A 17,780-nucleotide genomic window follows, 5' to 3' on the forward strand; every position below is an offset into this window, starting at 1 on the left:
TGATAATATTTATACATATTCACCAAACATTGCGAAGAATAATAATAGGTTGGTCCCAGATATTTTATGTGTTACCATAAGTGGTGGATTAAAGTGAAAAAAACTATGATGAAAAGTTGAACATGATTTTTGAATTATTATTTTTGGAACTTGATTTATTTTGATTTTATTTTAATTTTTCAATTTCAATTTGGTGCTATGGTATGGCCCAACGAAGTGAAGGCCTAACCTAAAGGAAACGGAACGCGAGCGAGCGAACAGTGTTCTGTGTTGGATAATTGAGGTTGTGAACAGTGTGAGAAGTGAGAGAGGGTTGTTTCTTTGCTGGCAGAACAAAAAGTTATTTGTATTGTTTTGCGGGTGTGCTCCAGAGCGAACCTTGTTGAAGCTGTTGCGTTTCGTTTAAAAGCGGTGTCGTTCTCTTTCTCTCTTTGTTGCGCCCACAAATATTCCAAAAACCTCTCTCTCTCTCTGTGATTGAACTCAATTCGCGGGGGGCGGATTCCGGTGGCGATGGCAGCGGCGGCGGCGACTCCATCGTGGCAGCCTCAGGAGCAAGGGTTCAAGGAGATCTGCGGCCTCCTCGAGCAGCAGATTTCGCATTCTTCGTCCGCCGATAAGGCTCAGATTTGGCAACACCTTCAGCGCTACTCGCACCTTCCCGACTTCAACAATTACCTCGCCTTCATCTTCTCCCGTGCCGAGGTATTCCTTCGCCAATTTCGGCTTCACTTTTCTACTGCTATTGTCTCTGCTCCGTCGAAACGCCACTTTTCGTATGTGCTTTGCTTGCATCTATGTGCAAGAGTGAGGATCGCCTTGCGTGGTTTTGGTCTGATTATGTCTGCGTTATGCGGAGCTCTTGTCGTAGTGTATTTGTGCTTGATTTGATTGTTCTGAGTGAAATCTGCTGGACTTGATGAAGGTGACGCTCCAGCGAGTTTTATTATCTGTTTAGTATTACTTTATTTTTTTAATTTTTTTGTCTGTTGCTTTAACTTTGTTAATATGCACTGATCGGTTAATGATACGACACTAGAAAACACTTTTGTTTGTTTTTTAGTGTCTCTTAACTGGTTTTACGATATGTTGTAGTATGTTTGGTTTTTGTCAAGTTTTCTGGAAAATCGTATCAAATTTCCAATTTAACAGTGAAGCAACTTTGTGAAGTTTGACTTTTTCTATGTTTGTTACGTGCGTTATGCGTTTTCAATGCGAAACAAAATACTATCAGGGTGTCTGGAATCACATCTAAAAAGGTTAGAATGCCAGATGTTTTAAAACTGTTCAAGTGGTTCTTGGAAATATTTGATAAGACTTTATTTGTTTATTTATTTATAAAACCACATATGGTGTGGCAGTTGTGCTTCAAGTGATGTTGCATTGATAATAATGGTGCTGTGGTGATTTTCAATTGACCAGGGAAAATCAGTGGAAGTTCGTCAGGCTGCAGGGTTATACCTGAAGAATAACCTCAGAAATGCGTATAAATCTATGCAACCTGCCTACCAACAGTATGTGAAATCGGAGTTGCTGCCTTGTCTTGGTGCAGCCGATAAGCACATAAGGTCTACGACAGGAACTATTATTAGTGTTGTTGTTGAAATAGGAGGAGTTGTTGGGTGGCCTGAATTGTTGCAAGCCCTCGTAACTTGCTTGGACAGCAACGATCTAAATCACATGGAAGGTGCAATGGATGCATTATCCAAGGTCGGTTTTCCATTTTAGATTCAGTATGTTATTCTTAAATTATAATTCTGGCTAAAATAAAATCTTCAAAGAAAATGCAAGTACTTTCATTATATGAATTGGTGCTAATACTGAGATCCCTGTAGAGAAATGAGATAAGTTTGTTATTATTTTATAAAGAAGGATTTTTATTATAATGTGAGAATAGAAACAGAGGTAAGGAGGATTCTAGGAATCTTCCTTGGAGAAATGCCTACAAAATTATCTAAATCAAAGCAAGTTACACGTAAGCATGGACCCTCGATTGGATTTTTTTCAAACAGTAATTGAATGGTTGGGTAATTAACTGTTGGATCGAATAAAGTCCAGCTACTCACGTCTATTGAGTTGTAGTAGAGTGCTTCCCACCATTTTCTAACAACTCGATCATCTACATGTTTTAGTCACGACAAAATAAACAGACATCTGTAAAGAAGATAAATAAGACATCAAGTGCCATGTTTTTATTGCACTTGTGGTTACATGAATGTGTTTGGACACGCCACATGTACTTCTCTGGAACTTCTGTGGGATATTTCTCTTTGGAAAGGGGGAGGGGCAGTGGAGAATATTAAAGCACTAAGTGGGGTTCAATCAACACGAATGGAAGATCTTGAAGGGGCTAGAATAAGTGTTTTTTAAATTTGGAATTGTGATATCAGGAATGATTATGTATTATACATTATCTTTTATATATATAAAAATATAACATCTAATGTTTAATATCCTTTGCTATTGTACTATTAAATTTTTGGAAAGTTTTTGTGTTCAACCCATTGTAGTGTTTGACTTTTTGTACTCAAATAAGTGGTTAACCTTTAAAGAGCATTTGAGGGCGGGTGGGCTGGGTCAATAGGTTGTAGAATGTGGTACAGAGTGTCCATATAGATGGAGATTTGAGTTTATATAGATTAGGGTTTTAGCATTGGTGGACTTATTGCATTGCAGTGTTAATGACATTAGAAATTTTCCTTCTATTTTCCTTTTAGATTGGGTTTGAGCTATGTTAATTCAGTGTATTTATCCCTCTATTTTCTCTATTTACACCTGGTTATAATAGTAACTGGAAAAAAATTGGAAGTAATTACTCAAATTATAGAAATAGTGTACTTAGTATGCCCCCCATTAATTTTTTATGCAATTGATATATTTCTGTACTGTTTTCCTGTTTTATTAATAATCCCTGTTTGTATTATTGCTGTGACTTCTGTGATTGTAACAAATGAGGGTAAAAAAACTTTGATGTAAAAATGTGATAAAAGATAATGATCATTCGGATGAGACTTAATCTGATGTGGGAATCCCGTGTTTCTGTACCAAATCCATTTTCTTTCAGGTTTGATGGAAGCTTTGATATTGGTTATAGCATCTAGCATGTATCTTTCATGGACCCATGAAAACATCATAATCAGGGTTGCCAAAATAGGAAGTCTTAATTGTGTTTTTGGTTGTCTTAGCTTTGTTAAAATCTGATTGTTATCCATTGTTTCTTTTGCTGCAACGTTATCCTCATGCTTTTTGAACTGGTGCAATGAAATCCTAATCACACTGATGCTTGAATGGCATAAAATGTGATGATGTGACGCCTCTTCATGATTTTGCTTAGTTGAAGATAGTGTGGCACAATCAATTTCAATCTGATAGATGTAGGGGACTTAGGTTGCACCAGTTTTGGGAATTACAAAGTAACCTTGTTGCAATTAAAAAACTGAGGGGATGAAAATTGAACTTTACTAAAATTAATGAAATCAATGTGTTATTGAGCAAAAAAAAAAAAAAATAATAAAAGAGAAGTGTCATATATGTATATTTTTCTCAATCTCCTTTTGCTAACCATCTCCCTTCCTTCTTCCCATGATGCCAACTCAAAAAAAAAAGGAGAGTAAGGATTCGTGGGTGGGTAAAGACTGGAACAATCTTGTTCCTTTTTGAATTTTTCATGCAAATAAAGTTCTTGATTTTTTTATCTCTGATTTGGTTGATTTAAAATTATGGAATGACAATTTGTATGTACTATTATTTTAAAAGGCTAGAGAAAGTGCAGTCTTGGCAACTGATTCTTAATATTTCATAGCATTTGTTTCTAGCAGTACCTTTTTAACATTTCATTTTTTTACCGTGCATGAAGATTTGTGAAGATATTCCTCAATATCTTGATTCTGATGTACCGGGTTTAGCAGAACGCCCTATTAACATATTTCTTCCTAGATTATTTCGGGTAACATCAGTTTTTCCTTTTGATAATTGTTTTATTTCACTTCTTATTCTTGTATCCTCCAACTATGTATTCTTTTTTTTCTTTTTTGTGTCAGTTTTTCCAATCTCCTCATGCTTCATTGAGAAAGCTATCACTTGGTTCCGTAAATCAGTACATCATGTTAATGCCTTCTGTAAGTGTATTATGTCTCAGTTCTCTGGTTATTAAAGAACTACTGAAGTTTGCAATTTGTAATAGTCTTAATTGTTTTGTGAAGGCTCTATATGTATCCATGGATCAATATCTTCAAGGTTTGTTTATTCTCTCAAATGATCCTTCTGCTGAAGTGAGGAAGTTGGTGAGTTCTTAATTCTTTATATACATATATATGTAACTCGAATAAAGTTTATATTTTTCTTTTTCCATTATTGCTTCATTAGTGAATTACTCAATGCTGCTTTTCCAAATCCAGCTGCTGGTTTGAATTGCTAGTAATTGAAGGCTTCGGTCTTTTGACTCTGCCTTCTGCTCACTGTGTATTCTTTTGTTTTACACATCAATTATTTTGATGACCTTTACTGAGTAAAGGCTAGATCCTGTTTGTGTTTTCTTGTAATTTCTGATAGATTTTGCAAGGAATTTCATCAACTTTTTTATGTCAAATTTAGTTATAACTATTTTTTAGTAATGTTGGAATCAATTGAAATCATCCTAGTTGCTACTCATGACCAGGTTTGCGCAGCATTTGTTCAGCTAATTGAAGTCCGACCATCTTTCTTGGAGGTGAGCATTTTGCTATGGTTCATTTTAGTTTTTCAAGTTAACTGGATGTTCTTATATTTTCAAGATTTTTCACATTGCAGTGGTTTATCTGTTTTTTTCATTCTGTCACACTATATCTGGTTGGTTGTTTACTTGTTTGAGTAAGTAGAGGTCATTAAGAAATCACGAAATCAGAATGTATAGCATTGTTTTATATACTTATCTCGATTTTATTATTTGCATTTGTAATTTTTCAACTAGTTGAACAAGCAAGCACCAAGTGTTATTTCTTTAAAATTAATGTTATTTCTATCTGCTCTTTCTTATCTAATGCAATTATTAATTCACTGCAGCCACATTTAAGGAATGTGATTGAATACATGTTACAAGTCAACAAGGACACAGATGAAGAAGTAGCCCTCGAAGCCTGTGAATTTTGGTACTATATGTATTTGGATGTTATTTTCTTGATGGTACAACTAGTAGCTGGAGTTCATCATGTAGCTTCTAGATGTTATTAATCACAACCAAAATAATAAACTTATTTAAGTGTACTTTGTTTCATTGTGTTACTTGCTTTTCTCTTACTAGGAGGAGGGGTTTCAGGTGGTTGTAATGTATTCTAATTTGAGACATGCAAGTTCAAGTCATACTGTTGTCTAGCAATGTATGTTTTCTGTTGTTGGATATTAAGATGGCATATGCAGAATCAATCAATTTATTGTTTCTAAGATCAGCACGCTGAGGCAAATAAGAGTTCTAAGTTCAAGTCATACTGTTGTCTAGCAATGTATGTTTTCTGTTGTTGGATATTAAGATGGCATATGCAGAATCAATCAATTTATTGTTTCTAAAATCAGCACGCTGAGGCAAATAAGAGTTCTATGTATCTATTATGTAGTATGCTATAGTCTTTGTTAAGCTTATTTAAAATTTCAAACTTTACTAAAACTCTATCTTTCTTAAATCCTGGGATTTTTTGCTATTTTGCTTCTTTTATTTTATAATGATTTCTGTTGCAGGTCTGCTTATTGTGATGCTCAACTGCCGCCAGAAAACTTGAGAGAATTCTTGCCTCGTCTTATTCCAGTAAATCAAATTATACACATCCTCTTTTGTAATTGTATTGTATCCCTGTGTAATATTGGAATTTGAAGTTCATTTGTTGCATCCATGTAGGTATTGCTGTCAAACATGGCTTATGCAGATGATGATGAGTCACTTATTGAAGCCGAGGTTTTGTTTTGGATTGATTAGTGTTTAGAGGTGGATTGGGACTAATTCTTGTTTGTAACATCATTTGTTTGAATTCTTTTTCCAGGAAGACGGTTCTCAACCTGATCGGGATCAGGTCTGGTTGTTTATTAGTTAACTTACTGGGTTTTCTTTAGTTTGAGACCATCAGATTTCTAATTTTATTTCTTTTTCACCATAGGATCTTAAGCCTCGATTTCATGCATCAAGATTTCATGGATCAGATGAAGTAGAAGATGACGTATGTTGTACTTGCTCTATTGTTTTGTTATTCTTATTATTTGATTAATCCTATTTCCCTTATTTAATAGGGTTTATGTAGCTTTTGAAAGATGAGCGTCAAAAAATGCTTTGCAATTTGAAGTCACAATTTTTATTTTTCATATTTATAGGATGATGATGTTGTCAACACATGGAATTTACGGAAATGCAGTGCAGCCGCTCTTGATATTCTTTCAAATGTGTTTGGAGACGAGATTCTTCCAACACTTATGCCTATTGTTGAGGTGATTTACACTTCTTGTGATAATTTTCTATATCATAGTGGCTAAGAATGAGTAACAGTCAAACTAGTGCTCTATTAATTAAAGTCAGACCAGGCATAATGGTAATGGGTGAGACATAGGTGTATATATGTAAGACATCAACTATTTTATGATGCTAATATCTCCACATGCCTTATTTTAATTTTTGTGTGGATATACTAAAGGTTAAGAGAATTTGTGCAGGCTAAGTTGTCTGCTGGTGGGGATGATGCTTGGAAAGAACGGGAAGCTGCTGTCCTGGCCCTTGGTGCGATAGGTGAAGGGTGCATCAATGGTCTTTATCCTCATCTGTTGGAGGTATTTTCTATTTTTTTGGTTCTGATTACTCAATCCAAAAGCAACTGGTTTGATTGCCGGAAAAATTGTTGAGCTTGTTTTAAAAATTTGATTAATGTATGCTTGAACGATTGTGTAACTTAATGTATGCATGAATCTGTCTTTGAATATGTCATTAATATTGATATTGTATTTTAGATTTATTCAGAGTATCTAATATTATCTAATTGTATCTTTAAATCTTTATCACTTACGGCTACTTCCTCTATTTTCTTAGTTTCCACGTTTCCTAATATCTCATAATTTGTTTCTTTGTTATTGTTAGGTTAGGATCAACATTAGTAAAAGTAATGGTTAGCACTCTATGATTTACATGCATTGCAGTTCATCTTATTGTAATACATCACATAAGACTAGTAAATGTTATTCAAAGTATCTTTCTTTCTATTCCCTCCCTTTTATACCTAAAGCCCCATTGGTTTGTGCATGTTTGTGTCTTGCTTCTCTAGCTGCACAATATCTTTTATTATTTACTAGTTTTCAAAACATATGACAACTTCTAGAACCATTCAAGCTTTGCGAATTACATAGTGCAATCTTTCCTTTTTCCCCTTTTGTAGTGATCTATTCCTTATGTTCAATTATTCAATCACTGTGAGTTAATTATGATACTGTCTGGATGAGGTGTAATTTACAACTCATGTTCAATGTTGTTAAAATTGCAATCTAGATTGTAAGTTTGCATGGTCTTACTATCTTTTCTCCCTGTCCTGATCTGGATCACATCTGAAATCACAAATTGGTAAGATTGTAATGAGATCATACAAGTTAGTCAACTTAAGATTTCGGCACTGTAACTAAAAATAATAATTTCCACATTTCTGCTTTTTTATTGCCTGAGAAAATTCTAATCATAGGATTAAATAAAAAAAGTATCAAATATCTGTCTTGAAGCATTCTTCACCATCTTGTAAGTCCCTCTCTTGGATCTTATGGTTATAAAATGTTAGTTTTTAAGTTTGCTTTAATGTTCTTGTTTAGAGATCCTCTCCTCTTTTTTCTGTGTTAGTATATATTTGTATATTTTACATTTTGGTAAGATCATATAATCCTTGTTACAATTCTACATTCCTACGTTTTTGAGATCTTGCAACACCCATTTCGATCCTGAGTAGAATCTCAATCTTGACAACATTATTGATACTGAAAAAAGAAAAATGTTTTGTCACTATGAAATGAATGCTAATGTCGAGTTTTGGAGTTATGGTCATGCAACATTAGTTTTCGGTTAGCTTTACTGTTCTTATTTATAGTTTTCCCCTTTTTTTCCTATGTGTGTGTGTGTATTAATATAATATTCATTTTATTAAGATCCTATATCCTTGTTACAATCTTACATTCCAACATTTTAAGATCTTGCAACCACCTTTGGGTCCTATTTAGAATCTTAATCTTGACAACATTATTATTATTATTGACACTGAAAGGAAAATGTTTCTCTGACAACATTTTTGTTAACTTTAATGTGGCCCTTACTTCTTACTAATTCAGATTTTTGCACTATTCTTTATTTATAGATTGTGGCCTTTCTTATCCCGCTTCTAGATGATAAGTTTCCTCTAATACGAAGTATTTCATGCTGGACACTATCTCGGTTTAGCAAATTTATTGTTCAGGTATAAAAGCACTTTTTTCCTCTTATGCTATTGCACTGTTATGATTTTTTTTTTGGTACTGATACTTTTACAGTCCTATAAATTTATGTACTTTTGAATATTTTGATCATTTGGATAAAGTTATTTTAATCCTAAATACCAATTGCTACAAATTCCTAATTATTAAATTTACTAAATATATCTCAATATCTTGTTACTATTTGGTATATATTTCTAATCTATATTAATGTTACATTCTCTATTCCTGATATTATTATAACTAATTATTTTAATATGCTCCATCACTTTCATATTTGTGTATTAAATATTCAAGTTTGAACTTATAGATGTTGTAATGTGAGGAGTTTGTAGATATACCTAATCTTGCACCAGTCTCAAAGGATATTGATCCACAGGAATATTGTATGTTTCCAGATAATTGTAAAATTTCAAAACAACGAGTGGATATTATATATAAGATCTATATGAACTGATGTTTAAGTTTAGCCATGCAAGGATATTGAGCAATTTACTGTGTAATTTTGTTTGAGTTTGAATTTTGTGTGTTTTAGGGTATTGGACATCCTAAAGGCTATGAACAGTTTGATAATGTTCTTATGGGGCTTCTACGAAGAATTTTGGATGACAATAAGCGGGTACAAGAGGCTGCTTGTTCAGCTTTTGCAACCCTGGAAGAGGTTCTGACTACAATTTCTGTTCATTTACCCTTAATGAATTGATCAAATTACTTCATATATTTTAAATTTATACAAGTCTTAAATTTGGTTAACCAAACTTATAATAGGAGGCTGCTGAAGAGTTGGCACCGCGCTTGGAAATTATACTGAAGCACCTAATGACTGCATTTGGGAAATATCAAGTGATTTCCTGACCTTAATAATAGTTAATACATAATATTTGTGTTTTGTTTCTTGTGCAAGGAATCATGTTTCGATGAACATTAGCTCTGTACTGTGCTACATTTCCCATCATTACGTGTATGCTTAGACATTATTAACTGTAGTCTATTGTTCTAAATTGCAGCGGCGAAACCTAAGAATTGTATATGATGCAATTGGAACTCTAGCTGAAGCTGTTGGGGGAGAGTTGAATCAGGTATAATAATTTTTAGCAGTAATCCATTCCATGGATGGACAATCAAAGTACTTCTTTAAACTGATTTTTCTTTTTTTCTCATGGTCTATTACCGATATTCTCTCCCTTTTGCTTCAAGAGACATTTCTTTACCTTGTGTATTTCTCCTTGCTTTGCAGCCTGCTTATCTTGAGATTCTAATGCCACCATTAATTGAGAAGTGGCAGCAACTTTCAAATTCAGACAAAGATCTTTTTCCACTCCTGGAATGCTTTACGTCAATAGCACATGTACGGATATTGTTTTTCCACTTTCTTATGTATTAAAAAGTGTTTTTCAGTTTTGTTGTCATCTACTGTTCATAACATTTATTATGAGTGTGCATGTTTGAACTTTGAATGAGTTTGCTGGTAGACTTGTAAACCGTGGGTTGTTCTTTAACGACATTTTCCTACTTATTTGTCAACAAATATTCCGCAGTAGCTAATTGAAGGTTATGAAGCTGTTGAACTGGCAATGTGCAGTATATCCTCTTGACAGTATTGGCACAATGCAGAAGGCACTTGTCTATGCATTCAATTTCATTTGAAACAGCTGAAGCTCATCTTATTTTTGAACTTCCTAAAAGCTTGCTTGTAAATTTGATACAGCTTAGGGGATTTTATTTATGTTGCTAAGAAATCTACTTCAAATTTAATTCCAAATGAAGTTTCAAATCATGTATTATTATAAACTCAGGCTTATGCTGGAAGTTGGGAGTTAGGTTATCATTCTGATTCTCATGTTAATAAATGCACGGGATTTCGGGAAAGTATTGATATAATTTGAAATTTTTGTTTGGTATGTTTTTTCTTGCTCCTAATGCGGTGCTCAACTGGTGCAGGCTCTTGGTACTGGTTTCACTCAATTTGCTGAACCTGTATTTAGGAGGTGCATAGATATAATCCAGACCCAACAGTTTGCTAAGGTTCTAGTTACTTTTGCTCAAATATCTCTTAACATCTAGTTTGCACTATATCCTGTTTAAAAACTAAAGTGTTAGTTGTTTCCTAGGTATTGTCTGACAGTTCATTTGTCACGTTGTTAGTGCTACAAGTTTTTTCCTTCTTAATCTCACATTCAAATGATAATCTACCGTGTTTTCTCATTAGTACTGTGGTACACACACGCACATATATATATATATATATATATATATATATATATATATTGTTGACATTTTAAGGTTTAGGTATTTAGACAAATTGCATAATATTATTGACTTGATATGAGGAAACCTACAGTGTTATGCCTTATACCAATAATCATAACTAAATAAGGTAACAAATCATAAGATATAAGGAACATGTGAACTGACAAAATAGGGAAACTACTACGTAGAAATATTTTTTAAGATAGTCTAAATTGTTTTTGGATATGATATTTGATATTACATGATATTCTAGCGGTGTGAACTAATCAAATGAACACTACTTAGAGGTTGCTGTTATCTCTTGTGTATATTTTTCTTTTATTCAGAACTCAAGTGCTACTAGTCATGCTATATATGTTGACAGGTATCCAATATACACATAAACCTAAAAAAGTGTCAAATGTTGTTATTATGTTCTATACTTGTGTTTGTTATCAAATTAATGTTTGCATATGCTGTTTGGTTCTAAAAAAGCATTTCATTGACCACCTTTATTTATGATCTGTCCAACAAACTACTCTATAGCTACTTAACCAATAAGGTCCGATTTTGAAATTTATTTTATCTTCCAACAAGTTAAATGTATTTTATTTCAGGCTGATTCTACCACAACTGGGGTTCAGTATGACAAGGAGTTCATTGTATGCTCTCTTGATTTGCTTTCTGGACTAGCAGAGGGTCTTGGCAGTGGAATAGAGAGTTTGGTACTCATCCAAAACTTATATTTTCTAGATATGAATGAAATAGTTTGCATCAATTTACATAATGGGAGCTTTTTTTAGCTTAGAATATGGTGCAATTTCTCCTTAATATTCTTCTTCATATCACGTGCATTAGTTGTTAAACTAGTTCTTTAAATTTTAATTCCGAAACAGTTCAATGGTTTGCTATTAGTCCACCTTTTTTACCTGTTTTGTGTAAAATATGTCGTTTTGTATTCAGGAACATACTTGTCTTTTTTTAAATATTGTTTTTTCGTTTAATGATTGGGCTTTTACAACATTAGAAACATCTATTTATTTATTATTTATATTTGTGCAGCATTTTGATCAGTTTTCTCTAATTAAAGAGTTAATGTTTTTTGGGGACATAAAGCCTGCTGGATTATCTAAAAAACATCAATATGACCATAAAGTTTGCCTTTTTAAACATATTCGTGAATTTATGGTGGTGCTTTCTAAGAAACCTGGAGGCATGAACACTAGTTTGTTTCTTAGATTCTTAGCATGATATTATCTTTTCTCTACAAAACAAAATCTACTTCTTTAGAACAAATCAATGTTAAACTAAAGGCATATTTTCATAGAAATTGCAACTTGTGCTATTCCTAAAAGGCCCTTGCCACCAAAAAACCTGCAATCCCTCTTGGTATGTAAAACTTGAAATGGACATCAATTCTGTCTTCTAAAGTTTCCTTTATATGAGTTTTTGAGATTATCTTGATGTACCCCATTTGGCAGGTTGCACAATGTTCTCTGAGAGATCTACTTCTGCATTGTTGTATGGATGATGCTTCTGATGTTCGACAAAGTGCCTTTGCCTTACTTGGAGACCTGGCACGAGTAAGTTGAATGTTTGCCTTCATGCATTACACTGAAGCGCACATAGCCATAAACTGTTCCTTGTCCTGTTGTATTTTGGAAGTAAATTAACTTTTTGAAGTTATCAGTTTTCTTTGTTTAGGGTTGGTTAAGGAGGGGATTGGGTGGAAGTAAGTCTGGGTCTCTACCCAAACATTTATTTTTATATTGTGGGGTGGCAGGGATTTTCTTTGGACTGTATCATAGTTGATGGGATTCTGACAATGGTAATTTTGGCTAGGTGTGCCCTGTTCATTTGCACCCTCGTTTGTCTGAGTTTCTTGAGGCTGCAGCTAAACAGCTGGTATGTATGTGCCTGATACAAATTTGTTTGTAGGTTGCATTTATTTGGCCATTTTATTCTAATAGTGTCTGGTGTGCAGGAGATTTCTAAGGTAAAGGAGGCCATTTCAGTAGCAAATAATGCATGCTGGGCGATTGGAGAATTAGCCGTTAAGGTATGTCATTTTAATGTCGCTTTCTGATAAAATGATAGAAGAATATGCAAAATAGAATCTTATTGGAATTTGGTTTGAATGATATAGTTATAAGTTGTTATTATTAGGATAATTTCTGGTTTAGAATCTGTTTAGACTGCAATGAATATTGTGATTATTAAACGTTAGCCATACGCTAAAAATGATGTATATGTATGGACCAGTGTTATTGATATCGGATAACGGAAAATATCGGCAACCCCAAAAACCTTTATAAAGTTATAACGGAAACCATAACGGGTTATGGCGGAAGCTATCTGCTTTTTCTTTGTATAATTTCCATAGTTCTTCTCTCACATTTTTCGGAGTTTTGGTGCAAGCAGCAACATTGCCCTTCTTTGCCATGAGATGTTCTTTTGCTCTAGTAACTCCTTCTTTCATAACTTTCTCACAATAATTGCAAAGTTATATTTAAATTTGATTCATCCATCCGATGACAATGTTTCCACTCCTATGGGATGTTCTTGAAGGATCATTATCATTATCATTGGCCATTATTATTACTGAAAAATAGGTATTTTTTTAAAAAATAATTATACTGAAATTAGACAAATAGGAAAAAAAAAAAATTGCCGGTGGCGGCCGGCAGCGGTGGCGGTGACGGCCGGAGACGGTGGCGGCCGGCGACGGTGGCGGCCGACGAAGGTGGTGGCTGCTGGGTGCTGCTACAGTAATGTGCAGAAATTCAGCGTTGAAAAAAAAGAATTACTGCTGAATTGATTTTGAATAAAAAAAAGAGAATTGACTGTGGGGGAGGACAGAATTTACTGCGGCTAAATGGCTGAAGGGAGATAGGGTAAAAAAATTAAGAATGAAGAAAAGATGTAACTGAGATTTGTTTAAATAATAGTTGAGTGGGAGTGGGCCAGGCCCAACTATTTCAAATAATCCAATTCATGCGTTGTTTAGGGTTTCTTTCAAGCGTGTCCTGTCTTCCTTACAAGCGCCGCTGCTGCAACTTCTTTCTCTCTTTGATGATGCAAGTCCGACTGTTCTTCTCTTCCATTTCACTCATTTTTTTTTTTTTCAGTCCGATATTTTCGCCTCCACCGTTACGCCACCGCAACCCGCCATGTACGAAGCGGCCGCCATGGGCCGCCATAAAAAATCCGATTCGCCTCCGCCTTGTTGTGGCGGCAGGCTCGGAAACCGGTACCGATTTCCGCCATAGCGGCGCCATGGCCGATTTTCAATAACACTGGTATGGACACGGTAGAGAAGCCCCAGAACAAGCAGCTGGTCTTCAATTTGTAACTCACTCTAGTTTGCCCCAATCTGCTCAGTTCTAGGTGTCGAACCTTGTAAATATTTTTGACACTTCTCTCCAATTTTAAAAAAATGCAAAAAAGAAACTGTAAAGTCGTTGAGAACCAGGTTATGCACAACCGGACTGGCTTTTTTGTGACCTGGCATATGCCCAGATTCACAATTCCCGTGATCTAGACGCAGCTCAAGCGATTCTGAGTGCAACCTGAGTTGAAAATTAACACACCTTACTTTCTCTAGGTGGCTTTAGGAATCATGTTGAATTGCTATACAAATTATGATTGTTTCAGTTATAATAACTATGCAAGCAACTAGCATGTTAACTACATCTCTAACAAAGTTACAGGTTGTTATCATGAATGTTCTTTATGAATTATATTCATCTGGTAGCTTGAATTCCGACTTCTGTCCTTGTTTTTCTGAAAATTCCTATCCGTATGCATGTTTAAGTATCTGACTATCTTGGTTTGTTGTGACATAAGAATTATTATGACCTATTTCATCCCATCACCCAATAGAGTTAATGTTAATTTTGACGGGTTTGGATTTTGAAAATGAGACCCAATGTGATTTGAGGACAGACTAAAGTTAAACTTCAAGTCCTCTACCTAATAGTCATGTATTAATATGATTTCTTAACTCACTGGATAATATTATTTTTACTTAAACATATTTTTAAAAAGTACTATATGATACACCCTAACTTTTGTTTTATACTTCTCCTAAACCAAACTGTTTCATTATTTGGTTTTTTGATTGGACGGGGTTCAGGTTAAATAAATAACCCATCAAAATTGCAGGTCAGTTATGGCGGATAAAACCATCTCACAACACAAACATTCTTAGTTGCGATGAGACTTATTTTGTAGGTTCTTGACAGATAATTTTACCTATATGCTTGTAGTATTTTACAGCTTTGTATATTTTGATCATTCATGTTTCTGTTTGACGACATGAACATTAAATATTTGAATTTTGAAAAGCATTTTTTCAATCTTAATCTCTCCAACTCCAGAATAAAAAATGGAGCACTGTGTAAAATTACAACTCCTGATTGAGTATTGGAGTAGATTCCGCTGACATGGTCTTGTTGTTTTGCTAAATATTATGCAACATTACATCTAGTCTGACGTCTTTGTTTTTCAAGGTTGTTCTTCCCTCATTGGTTTGATTTTCATGTTTCTGATATTGTTAGTAGTGTGAATAGCTTATGACATTAGCTATACCATGTCATATTTTATTTATTTTGTCTAAAATCAGTCTTTTGAATTTCAGGTTCGTCAAGAAATTTCTCCTGTTGTCATGACAGTAATTTCATCCCTGGTTCCCATTCTTCAGCACGCGGAGGTCACTATCATTTTTCGTTCTTCAATTATAATTTTGATCATGTTTAGTTGCTGATTGTGTTTTGCTGTTTATAGGGACTCAACAAGTCACTTATAGAGAATAGTGCAATAACACTGGGGAGGCTTGCGTGGGTCTGTCCAGAGCTTGTATCACCACATATGGAGCATTTCATGCAATCCTGGTGCACTGCTTTGTCAATGTATGTTGTTGTAGTACTGACCTTCAGACGAGCACATAACAAATATCTCCAGTTCTCTTCAGTTGCTGCATTAAAAAATGTTTTCAAAATCATATATGCTTTTGCAATTTTTAGTGCACATGATAAATTGTATTCCTATTCATGATAGAAGTTTGCGGCTCATTTATTGTTTTCCTTTTCATTTCATCTTATTAGATGTTTAGGTTGGGCTTGAGGATTCAAAACATAGTGTATTCAACTAAGTTGAGAAATTGGTTATAGTACTGTTCCCTTGGTAGTGTGATCTGTTCAGTTTCAGAGGGTGGTGACTGGGATTGTAGATGAATATTCTTTTTTTTTTCATTAAAAGATATGTGGAGAAGATCTGATGAGTGACCTAAAATGCAGTTGAGATGCATAATCTTTACTTTAATGACATTAAAATAGTAAATAAATTTGAGCAATCTCCCTATTATGTGCAATTCACTTTTCCCTTTGAAATTGTAATAACTTTTTTTTTTATAAAACCTCTTCTGTGAACTATGTTTCTATTCCGACACAACAAAAATAAAGCTTCATCATAAATCTGATATTGTGGTAGTTATTTTACCGTCAAATACTTATAATGAAGACAATTCCTTGGGAGAATAAATGGTATTGATGACACAATCATTTGATTGTGTTAGAGACATTTTCTAGCTTTAAGAGCTCAATGTCCAATATTATAATGAAGATCTTAGAGAATACTTGTCTGAGAACTTAGAATAGTCAACGTAGTGCATGCAATCCTGAATTTATTTAAATATTTGAAATCCATGGATAAAGGAGAGTAATCAATATCTCAACATTCACACTTTACAAATTGAACATGATTTTAGGTGACCACAGTTTCATTCTAGGTTGTTACCTTGTATACTGATTTCTCTTTGATGATTTTTTGCAGGATACGAGATGATGTTGAGAAAGAGGATGCTTTTAGAGGCCTATGTGCTATGGTAATCTCCTATTCGCACTAAAATTTTAGATGTAGAATTGTAATGTAATTGGTATCTCACACTTGGTTTCAGGTCAAAGCTAATCCTTCTGGAGCTCTAAGTTCGCTTGTTTACATGTGCAAAGCGATTGCAAGTTGGCATGTATGGTTTAGTCGTCAGTATGGTCATCTTAAAACTTAAAAATTGCTTTAAGGGTTTTGTAATATAACTGCTTTTGTTAACGTCTATAGGAAATACGGAGTGAAGATTTACACAATGAAGTCTGCCAGGTCTTGCATGGGTATAAACAGGTTAGTGTTTCTTCACTTTAAAGCACACATCTACCTTTTGCGTAATCTTATGTTTAAGTTATAGCTGCAATACTCTGCTCATGATAATCGAACTACAATCTTATGCTTATGTTGTAGATGCTTCGCAATGGAGCATGGGATCAGTGTATGTCTGCTTTGGAACCTCCAGTAAAAGAAAAGCTTTCAAAATATCAAGTATAATTTGTGTGAGCTTTTGTATCTTCTGCGTTGACCTTGTTGGTCGTTGTGTGTTGAAAAGCAATATTGGAGTCCGGATTCATATGAAGCAGGAGCTTAGTCTGGGTCCAAGTTTCCAGACAGGGTAGCAGTACTTGTACAATTCGTTTGAGCTTGATGATTACAAGCAGTTCCACAAGTCTCGAGATCTGATTTGATGGAGTTTCCCATGAGAAATGTACAGGGGAATGATGACTTTCAACCTTTAGAAATGCTTGATTCTTTGTTGTCTTTATAGTTAAAGCCTTAATTAAAGGCTAGGAGTTTTATTCAACCCTTGTGCTCGTCGCCACAGTTTTCCAATTTCTATAGTTCTAGGTTGTCTTGGTTACACAGTTTTGTACCACCAGAGAGGGAGGGGAGGGGTATATGATCTGGCTCGTAGTTTCCAGAGTATTTAGTTTGTTAAATTGTTTGTAAGATGTAACTTGGAAACCGATTTCGACGGTTTTGCCTTAGGCAGCACATCATTTAAATTTTGATTGGGACAATAATTATTTAAATTTGTGCATTCGTCCGTGTCTTTATTTTTATGCTTTCATCCCATGGGGAAAAAAATCTTATGTTGTCGATGCCCCTAAAGCTATTTAATGTCTACAGTAGCTGTTGTAATTGTAGGTTAAGAATAATTTTGAAACTGCTCCAATGCACCCCCTTTTTTCTTTCAGCGTGAAGATCGACGTGTG

At 34.4% G+C, this 17,780-nt stretch overlaps 1 protein-coding gene across 2 annotated transcripts; it reads left to right on the forward strand.

The window, feature by feature from the left end:
* The first annotated feature begins 234 nt into the window (after positions 1–234).
* Positions 235–17,605, forward strand: LOC114190741 (transportin-1). 2 transcript variants are annotated; one of them, XM_028079739.1, is made up of 29 exons: positions 235–705; positions 1,423–1,710; positions 3,857–3,946; positions 4,041–4,118; positions 4,203–4,283; positions 4,658–4,708; positions 5,041–5,126; positions 5,710–5,776; positions 5,867–5,923; positions 6,009–6,038; positions 6,123–6,182; positions 6,334–6,447; positions 6,670–6,783; positions 8,340–8,438; positions 8,990–9,115; positions 9,223–9,297; positions 9,462–9,533; positions 9,692–9,802; positions 10,396–10,479; positions 11,301–11,408; positions 12,165–12,266; positions 12,526–12,588; positions 12,668–12,742; positions 15,323–15,394; positions 15,469–15,593; positions 16,516–16,567; positions 16,640–16,708; positions 16,798–16,857; positions 16,975–17,605. In XM_028079739.1, exons 1-29 carry the CDS (start codon positions 514–516, stop codon positions 17,056–17,058), a joined length of 2,685 nt encoding a protein of 894 aa, XP_027935540.1. In that variant the 5' UTR covers positions 235–513; the 3' UTR covers positions 17,059–17,605. The 2 variants fall into 2 exon arrangements, with proteins under 2 accessions (XP_027935540.1, XP_027935541.1); XM_028079740.1 differs by having other exon boundaries at positions 673–925.
* The last annotated feature ends 175 nt before the right edge of the window (positions 17,606–17,780 follow it).

Source organism: Vigna unguiculata, chromosome 7 (assembly GCF_004118075.2).
Source record: "Vigna unguiculata cultivar IT97K-499-35 chromosome 7, ASM411807v1, whole genome shotgun sequence".
NCBI lineage: Eukaryota > Viridiplantae > Streptophyta > Magnoliopsida > Fabales > Fabaceae > Vigna > Vigna unguiculata.

Excerpts from the sequence above, each read along its gene's own strand:
- LOC114190741 (XM_028079739.1), top strand. The coding sequence starts at position 514 with ATGGCAGCGGCGGCGGCGACTCCATCGTGGCAGCCTCAGGAGCAAGGG. Across the intron at positions 8,439-8,989 it reads TTAGCAAATTTATTGTTCAG|GGTATTGGACATCCTAAAGG; the intron begins GTATAAAAGCAC and ends TGTGTGTTTTAG. Across the intron at positions 9,534-9,691 it reads TTGGGGGAGAGTTGAATCAG|CCTGCTTATCTTGAGATTCT; the intron begins GTATAATAATTT and ends CTTGCTTTGCAG.